The sequence below is a fragment of the Phoca vitulina genome, unplaced genomic scaffold (genome assembly GCF_004348235.1).
Source record: "Phoca vitulina isolate PV1807 unplaced genomic scaffold, GSC_HSeal_1.0 scaffold23, whole genome shotgun sequence".
Lineage (NCBI taxonomy): Eukaryota > Metazoa > Chordata > Mammalia > Carnivora > Phocidae > Phoca > Phoca vitulina.
Window position 1 is genome coordinate 21,934,772 of NW_022589726.1, and position 9,994 is coordinate 21,944,765.

The 9,994-nt window shown below is 42.0% G+C and overlaps 2 protein-coding genes across 2 annotated transcripts; both read right to left on the bottom strand.

Moving 5' to 3' along the window:
• Positions 1-634: 634 nt before the first annotated feature.
• Positions 635-1,629, bottom strand: LOC116642620 (olfactory receptor 11A1-like). The gene is given in 2 exon segments (XM_032421101.1): positions 635-1,296; positions 1,299-1,629. Coding segments are annotated over 2 exon segments (993 nt in total).
• A 6,207-nt stretch (positions 1,630-7,836) lies between these two features.
• LOC116642621 (uncharacterized protein C12orf73-like) lies at positions 7,837-8,124 on the bottom strand. The gene is made up of 2 exons (XM_032421102.1): positions 8,120-8,124; positions 7,837-8,062 (listed from the first exon to the last, which is right to left on the bottom strand). Exons 1-2 carry the CDS (start codon positions 8,122-8,124, stop codon positions 7,837-7,839), a joined length of 231 nt encoding a protein of 76 aa, XP_032276993.1.
• Between the last annotated feature and the right edge of the window lie 1,870 nt (positions 8,125-9,994).

Below are 9,994 nucleotides of genomic sequence, written 5' to 3' on the forward strand. Positions count from 1 at the left end.
ATTCTCTCATTGGGTTTAATTTATTTCCTTCTCATTTAATCTCTTACCTTTCCCCTACTTCCTACTTGTCCGACATCGACAACAGGAGGACTAATGGGAACTCCCAGAGCAGTGGTCCGATTGGCCTCCTGGGCTACAGGCATGAATAGCTGACCCTTCCTCTCCCAAGCGGCTCTGTGCCATCACCACCTACATCATGACTCTACATACTTTATGTCCAAGTCTGTCTCTGTGTTTCTGAGATTTCATTTGAAGCATGTCATGAGATCTTATCTTAATTCTGGTCCTTATTACCATCTCCCTACCCCTCCTATCTCTATCTGCCAACCTTAATCTTGTCATCTTAGATTAATAATCTGCAAATGTTCCCCCCTTGAGTTGTGCTCTCCTTCCTCTGGCATTCTTTTCCGTATTCATTCATTCGTTCGTTCATTCATCCATCCATTTTTTTCAACTAATATTTGTGGAGTGTCTATAATATTCAGGTCCTGTACCAGGCATAAGATTTTGAACCCTACCCCATTCCAGCTGGAAAAATGAAGTTGCCTCATTTTGTCAGACAGCTGTTTTCAATCCCACAGTATTTATCTTTTCATCACAGCCGTCTCTAGTCCTCTAGAATTTGAGGAAGGGGTTAAGCTGGAATCCAGGAACAAGTCAATAGCTGCCCTATCCCTCTCAGTGGAGTATGTCTTGGGATAAGCTGTCCCCAGAGCCTATGAAGGGCCCCCTTTACCTCTTGGTTCTTGAGGCTGTAGATGATGGGGTTGACCATAAGGGTGAATACAGTGGAGAGGACAGAGAAGGCCTTTCGGAGCAAGGGAGCCATGTGGTCTGTTGGGGCTACACAGACCACAATGAGGGTGCCATAAAACATCCCGACCACACTGAGGTGGGAGGAACAGGTGGAGAAGGCTTTCTGCCTACCATGGCTTGAAGGTATTTGCAGCACAGTCCTCAAGAGGGAGGCATAGGATGCCACAATCAACAGGAAGGGGGCCAGCATCAGAAAGCCTGAGATGCTCGCTCTGGCTCCCCACATGACCCCCACATCTCCACAGAACAGTCCTACAACTGGAGCAAATTCATGGAAGTAGTGGTCCATCTCCCTGCGGCCAGGGCAGAGGGGCAGAGGGGCTGCCAGGGCCAGAGTGAAGGCAGAGAAAGAAAAGCCGCTGATCCAGGCTCCAGCAGCCAGGCAGCCACACAACCAGGTGCTCATCAGGGCAGGGTAGCGAAGGGGGTGGCAGATGACCAGATAAGGGTCATAGGACATAGCAGATAGCAGGAGGCAGCTAGTGAGGCAAACGTGTAGAACTGGACCAGACAGCTGACCAGTGAGATGGTTCCCCTCCCTTCCAGGAAGTTCCACAGCAGCTGAGGCGTGATGTTGGAGGTATAGCCAATCTCCAGCAAGGAGAGGTGGCAGAGGAAGAAATACATGGGTGTGTGGAGTGCCCGACTGGCGGCCACAGCCAGCATGATGAGGGTGTTGCCCCTAACTGTTACCATATAAATGGCCAAAAAGAAGGTGAAGGGGAGAAAGCCCAGGTGTTGCAACTGCCCAAAGCTGACCAGGATCAGCCAGATGGTCTGGTTTTTGCTGTCACCACCGGACTGCTTCCTCATCTAGATCAGGGCCCAAGAGAAGAGAGGAAGGTAACTTTAACCAAGATCCTATTAGGACTGCACACTATGCTTGGCTTATTCACTTATTCATCACAGCAAGCATTAAAGTTAGGCCTTATTGTCTCCTGTATACAGAGGAAAAACTGAGACCCAGTGAGATTAAGTCAGTTATTGAAGGCGATTATGATGGAGTCATGCTGTGAACCCACATTTGCTTGACTCCAAAGCTCCTGCAATAGTCTAACTCTCTTACAGTGCTTTCCCAAATCCTTCCTGAGTGATAGAAATATCGGTGTCAGAGAGCAGCATAGGACTCTTCCAATCATCAGTGAGCAATTTACTGACAATCTTGGCTGAATATCAACAGCAGAACCACACCTGGTGAGCTCCTCTGGGGGGTCGTGGGAGGACTGCCCATCCCCATCCCTTAGTGGGCGGTGGTCCGACTCTGAGGTCATGCACATTCCTGAAGCAGCCACTCATCTCATGCTATTTTCTCTTTCTAAGAAAATGAGGGTTGGACATTTTGATGAGCAATCTATATCATTTATTCCACAAGAAGTACAATATAGAAAGATCTGAATTAACTCAGATCCCACTTCTCTGGGAATCCATTCCTCTTCCTTGGACAAGTGGCCTGGTGACCATTGGTAAAGCCATTTTTAAACTATGCTCAGTCTCTAATCAGTTTGTTGGAAGCTGAGAATACTTTCTTTTTCTTGGTTCTCCTGCCCTATATTCTCTATGCTGGTCACATGATCATTTTCTCTCACCTAATACGGATTATTTAGACATTTTTACCCTGTTACAGGATTCCTTCTCTGAATCATTACAATACTATGCTAACACCAAACGCAAAGGAAGACCTTGATAAGTACTTGTGGAATGAATTAATAAATGAGTGAATTAGTTACAATAATTGTCCAATGGGAAATTGCCACAGAAAAATTGCAGCATTTGACAATTAATGCTTGGGCGAGGGAAAGAAGCATTGAAATGATTGCTAAAATGGAGAAGGAATCTCTGAGTCCTCCCCTAACTGAGGGAATATTGGAATTCTGTCACTCAGTTTGAGATGGAGCCATGATTAAGGTTGGAGATGGAAGTCAAATACCTGTGTGTGTGTGTGTGTGTGTGTGTATGTATGGTAGGGGGAAGAAACCAGAAAGTCCAACATGATAGAGAGTTTTCTCATCTTTGAAGTTAAGCAAGATGACATTCCACATTAGCAAATGGTAGCGAGAACACAGGGTTATTGTGTTCCTTCCCTGGTCCTACATTTTCCTCTGATTTTGGGCTTCCACCATGCAGACACCATTTGGTCACATGCGGGATACAGACATAGAGGGAACAGAATACTTTCATATGTATTTGATATATATTTTATCTTTTTGTATACTAGTGACTTCTTTTTTTTTTTTTTAGAGAGCGAGAGATCGGGGGAGAGACAGCAGGAGAGGGAGAGAGAGAATCTTAAGCAGACTTCCTACTGTATGCGGAGCCCGACCTGGGGCTTGATCTCAAGACCCTGAGATCATGACCTGAGCTGAAATCAAGAGTTGGACGCTTAACACACTGAGCCACCCGGGTGCCCTTACTAGTGACTTCTTAAAGAGCCAGAAAGAGATTTGATTTGAGAATGGAATAGACTCCAGGTTTAGCAGAAAGATGGAACAAGGGAAGAAGCTAGTAAAACTAACCAAACCAACCAACCAACCAACCAGACAACTGACCCAAAGCTTCTTAAGTCCTCTCAAGTGTCTGAGTCAATGCTTATGATAGGAAAATTACTGTTGCCCTTGTTAACCAGTGAATTTGACCTTGATTCCTGGTAAAATTCTTAAATAGATGCTTTATAAGAACATGTGGAAGTCTCATAAGGAAATATCACCAGGAGCTATATAATGCTAATTATAATGTCAAACCTCACATAATGGCCCTTATTGGTAGTATTAATAATTTAGTAGATCAGGAGAAAGGAGTAGAAAAAGGACATAATTTTGATAAAGCTTCATAGAAAAGATGATGACTGTGAGCTTAAAGATAACACTTTTAGTTTGGCTACTATAGACCAAAATTATTCATTAATGACTCTGAAAATCTGGAGAAACATGTCTAGTGAAAAGGAGAAGGCTTTGTCTTCTTGTCTTCTTCACCTGTTTTGGTAGTGACCTCGATAAAGAGTAAATATGCATGGCTCTCATCAAACTTCAGATGATATGAAACAAAGAGGGGAAACCAATATTATAAGTGATAGAATTATAATCCAAAATAATCTTTTCTTTGGAATGCTAGACTAAAAACAAGATGAAATGTAACAGGGGCACCTGTAAAATCTGCTTGTAGGCTTTAACTATCAGTTGAAAAGTAGCCATCTATGTGAACATGATTTGAGATTTTTATTGACTATTATGAGTTAAGACTTTGGAACTGTGAAGTATGAGGAACATATGAAGAATGTGGACATGTTTACTCTGGAAATGACAAAACAATGGGAGACTATGATAGCTATTTTCAAGTATTGGAAGGATTCTTCCTGCCCTCCCCCCCAGGACTTATTTATTTTTATAGCTGGAAGTTTGTACCTTTTGACCACCTTCATCCAATTCCTTCCTCCCTCCCCCTACCTCCCCTCACCCCACCCAGAAGGATTCTTGTGAAGAGAGACTATAGTTAGCCCATAGGTGATCAGAGGGCACAACATGGACCAAGGGGTGGTGGTGGTGGTGGTGGAAAACCCATACGCACCTACCTGTGCTGGTTTGAAAGAGGTGATTTTTATGGGGCTGACTATTGTTATTTATAGCATGATTTTTGGGTATTAAAATAAAATAAGGCTCATTGGACAAGGTCAGAGGGGAGGAAATGAACTTTCTTCCTAGAGGCCCCAGAAGTTGGCAAATAATGGGTCCCTTCTTTGAAACCTACTGGAACAAACATTAGACATTTTAAAAATATCGCAAGCTCTCTTCCAAATTTGTTTAGGCTGGGTCAGAGGTGGTTCTCTCTGTTGGCAGAAAGTAGTGTTGAGCCAGATGAACCCTAGATACGCAGATTCAGTGGAAAGGGAGCCTGATCTGCTGTGGGCTTTGAGTCAACTCCTTCTCTCCTGGTTGTCTTACCTCCAGACTAAATTCTTCTACCAGCTGCCAGCTCTGTGGATTTTCTGCTTTTCTCTTATGGAGGCTCCATGTTATTGGCTTCTCCTTACTCCAGGGTGCTCACAGAAGACTGTTGTCCTTATCCTCTATGTGCTTCTATAGACACTACTGCCTTTTCTGAGAGCAGGGCAGCCTCCTTCCCTTATGGGGGTTGAAGAAGAGCTTCCTTGGGGAGGAGATGTAGCTTGGAGCCACCTGCAGCAGCTGCATCTAGGTTTTGGTTCCAGGGGAATGTTCTGGTCCACCAGGGACCACATCCAGGTGTTTCACTCAAATCTAATGACCTCTTTCTTATGAGATAGGGAAAGACTGGAAAGACATAAGAATAGCCACAATTAAGAACATTTATCTAATATTTTATAACTCACAAAGCAAATATTAACTTATTTAGTGAGTATCTGATGCTCAGAATGAACCCCAAGGTGAAATGCTGTGATTTGTTCCTGCAGCATTGGGATGGATTATCTAGAATTTGACTTCTAATGGCTAGATTAGCAGTCTTTCTATTGTGGCATGATTTAGGACCTGGGGTCCTGCTTTAATCTCTTAGCAGGGAAGAGGCAGGAGGAAACTGCTATATAATTCTGTAGATAATTTGTTCTGTTAGTTTGATAATTTAGCATCACGGATTAATATAAAACCAGGTCAGGTGCCATCAAGGTAGGAGTGCCAGATACTAAATGCAGCTGAATGACAAATGTGAAGAAGGAACCCTGTTGCAGAAATACAGCACCGAATTCCTTCCACATGAGACCAGGAAAAGGACAGCACAGGGTCATGGCAGGAGCTGGGTCTTTCCAGTAACAGTCTAGGATGGCCCTTCCTGGAAGAAACTGGACAAGTGTCTTACCTGACAGGTGAAAGGCAGAGTGGAAAAACTCGGATGAGGAAAAGGTGACCTGCAAGGAATTAATTAGTATATTCTCTTTGAGGGAGTAGTTGAGAATAAAATATGTCTGCCCAGGTCTTGGGTTGTGTAAAGAGCCTGAGGGATATGTCAGGTGAGAAAGAGAAGAATAAGAGCCTTTCTACCTAGAAATAAACCTTGTGTTTATTGACTTAGAATTTATGATAATTGTAATAAAAATATTAAATGTGTACTTAAAATTTATTTTAATTTCAGCTCTTTTTCTGAAGTGTTATCTGTGAGTTTAAAGTGGAAATAAAGGATCTATATGCTGTTTTCTAGGTATCAGATTAAGATTTTGTATAAAAATGTGCCATAACATTAATTCAAGAAATAATTACCGAGTATTTATGACCTGTCAGGCACTGTTCTAGACTCTGGTATACAGCAATGAACAACAACAAACTTGGTTTGTAGAGTTATCTATTTACTACTTTCAGTTACCCATGCCTTGATGATGAGTTCATATTACCTGATAAGACAGCCCCTTCACCCAGAGCCAGCTCTCTGGAATGCAGAAATCCTGCCTGGGGAAAAATTCACCTTCATAGGACAAGATACTTTTTTTTTTTTAAGTTTGTATGTTTATTTATTTATTTATTTATTTATTTATTTATTTATTTATTTATTTAAGTGATCTCTATACCCAGCATGGGGCTTGAACTCACGACCCCGAGTTGGCTCCACAAACTGAGGCAGCCATGTGCCCCTAGGACAAGATTCTTGTATCTTTCATCCCAACTCACTGATATAAACATCAATTATGAATGGAAAGGATATAGGGAGGAGGATGTGGTAAAACCAGATAGCAAAATAACTCTACTGAAAGAGACTATTCATTGAATAGTCTGTATGTGCTAGGCACTCTGAGTTTTACAAAACTATCTCCCTGAAGTCTCATAAGAATCATGGGAGGTAATTATTATCATTATCTACAGTTTATGTGTATCAGGCAACCACAACCCAGAGAGGTCATGTACGCTGTGCAGGATCATGAAGTTAGTAAGTGGGAGAGCCAGAATTCAATAGTGACATTTCATAGTGTTGCCTTTGGATAACTGAAGAGATGGGTAAATATAAGAGAAGAAAACCGTGATGGGTTGGCCTGGAAATATGATTAAGCTGGTCCATAAAAGCTATCTTCAGATGCTTGCTACCTCCTGGTTGGAAGTATTGTGGAACAGACGCACAGTCTGCACACAGGTGTACAGACATACATGAAATGTACCTAATTTGGATCCTGCTGATTGCCCAAATTTCATCCTGGAAAAAATGTAAAATGAGTATTATCAAACAATGGCCTCAGTCATTAACAAACAAAGTCTCAATAAAGCACTCTTAAAATACCTCACTGTGAGCAGTGAGACCTCCTGGTGAACCCTGCAGGATAAACTTGTTGCACAATGTGTTTGCAGATAATTACATGAACTAGTATTCTCAGTAAGGCTGTTAGTTAATCCAATAAAATGTTGGAGGATATTTAATAAAGATAAAGTTTGGTTTTGGAATAACTGATCATCCTGCATCATACTTCCTGAAGGTAAGTAGATAGGCCAGTTGTCTTTCAAGACAGTTGGATCATGGCATTAAAAACATGAGAAGAACACACACACATTAAAATAACTCCGTTATTTAAAAATATATTTCCTTCTAGGGGCGCCTGGGTGGCTCAGTTGGTTAAGCGACTGCCTTCGGCTCAGGTCATGATCCTGGAGTCCCGGGATCGAGTCCCACATCGGGCTCCCGGCTCGGCAGGAAGCCTGCTTCTCCCTTTCCCACTCCCCCTGCTTGTGTTCCCTCTCTCGCTGTCTCTCTCTCTGTCAAATAAATAAATAAAATCTTTAAAAAAAAAAAAAAAAATATATATATATATATTTCCTTCTAGTTTTTATGTGTTTTCCTTCCTAGTTTTATGCTTTTTTTTACATAGTTGTAACTATGATCACATATATAACTTTAATCCTAATATTTCACCTAACACTTTATTGTAATCATTGAATATATCCCTTTTTAAAAATATTCATGCAGGGGCACCTGGGTGGCTCAGTTGGTTAAGCATCTGACTTTTTAAAAAATATATATTTAATACTTATAATATTATTCACAGAGTTCTTGGCTGAATGAAGTATTTTGAGGTTTCTATTGTTGAGAAATTTGAGGTTCATGTTGTCTCTTTTTCAGTCCCAAAAGCTCCGTTTTGAGTTCTCCAGGCTTTGGTGGAATTTCAGGTATTGTCAGGTCCGGCCGGTCGTACCCGTGCACAGCTTCGGCCCCGGCGCACGTGGTCAGGAGGCTGGCAGCGAACGTTTTCAAGGAGGTGGCCCAGGACACGCCCGCGGGCACGGTTGGGGGGCGCAGAATGCACCTGCGTTCCGCCGCGGGTCAGAGGGCGAGCCGCATCTGACTCTTGATTATGGCTCACGGCATAATCTCGGGATTGTGAAATCGAGCCCCGTGTTGGGCTCTGCAGTGGGCATGGAGCCTGCTTGGGATTCTCTTTCTCTCCCTCTGCCCCTGCCCCCCACTTGCACACACACACTCTCTCTCTCTAAAAAAAAAAAATAAATAAAAAAACATTAAAAAAATCATGTAATATTCATTATATAGACGGGGCACAATTTGCCTCTAACCATTTTTTCATTGAAGCTTTGAGTTGGGAGGGACCCTAAACCATATATATTCCAACATTTCACTAAGAAGGAGGGATATTTATCCTCTTTTTATATATTTCCACTGATAAGAAAACAATATATTTTGGGTATCTCATTTATTCAACAAATATGTATTTTGAACCCCATAATGTGTTAGGCATTACTGGATGGTCAAGAAGAGGATCTTTTCTCCTGTAGGGAATTATGATACAGTGAGGATTTGATAACTGCCACAAAAGAGCTATGGAGTTTATTGAACTTGCAGAGAAAGGAGTAAAGGAAGTTAATGGAGTGAGGGGGAATGTGAACTAGAATTTAGAGGGTAGCAAAGAGCTTAGAAAGTTAAAAAGAAGGGTAAGGGTTTTCAGCTTCCACCTATTAAGCAGTGACTGCTACCGGCCTAGCTCTCCTCATGCAAACAATTACGTGATGGACAAAACAGGAAATATCTGTTTTCAGCTATTGGAAAACATACAGCACGAAACTATAATCCCTGAGAGAAGAGAAACGATTGAAGTGAGCCCTGCCATTACCTTAGCTTTCTGCCTTTACACACTTTTGAGATCTGAGATCTAGGAAGGCAGAGCATGATTATATTGCTGAGTTGAAGAGACAAAAATTAGAGTTTGGGGAGGCAAAGATTGAATTGTGTGGTAGAAGAGGAGGGAGGTATGCAGAGAAAGAGTTCTAGAAACCTGTACAAGGATCTGCACAAGACTTGAGCTGAATATTGCTAGGAGCTGTACATTGAGTAACTACTGGCACTGGTCCAGGGTGCAGACATTTGAGTTCTGATCAGCCAGAGCGGAGGAATCTCACTGAAAACTGGGAGCATTCCTTAGATATGTCAGAAAGGCCACCTTTTAGGAATAGGGTCGAACTAGCTCAAGAATAAAAGCTAATCTAGACCTGCTATAACAAAGTTTAAAAACTGGGTTTGTAAAGATTAAACTGAACCTTAAGTATCTTTCTTTTTAAAAATTGTAACATAGTTGACTCACACTGTTACATTAGTTTCAGGTGTATAATATAGCGATTGGAGGGGCGCCTGGCTGGCTCAGTCAGCAGAGCATCCGACACTTGATCTCAGGGTTGTGAGTTCGAGCCCCACACTGGGTGTAGAGATCACTTAAATAAATAAAAACTTAAAAACAACAACAAAAAACCCATAGTGATTCAACAAGTCTATACATTATGCCAAGCTCACCACAAGTGTACCTACCATCTGTCACCCTATAATGCTATTACAATACCATTGACTATATTCCCTATGCTGTACCTTTTATCCTGTGACTTATTCATTCCATAACTGGAAGCCTGCCTCTCTCCCTGCCCTTCATCCACTTTGTCCATTCCCCCACCCCTCTGGCAGCCACCAGTTTGTTCTCTGTATTTATGAGTCTGTTTCTACTTTTTGTTTGTTTGTTTTTGAATCTCAAGTATCTTAACTGTCTACCAATACCAAGCCAAAACTCTTTTTTCAAAAGATTTATTTTATGTATTTATCTTAGAGAAAGAGAGGAAGAGAGAGAGAGAGAGAGACAGAGAGAGAGAGATGGAGAGAGAGAAAGAGCATGAGCAGGGGGAAAGGCAGAGGGAGAAGATCTCAGGCAGACTCTGTGCTGAATGTGGAGCCCAATATGGGG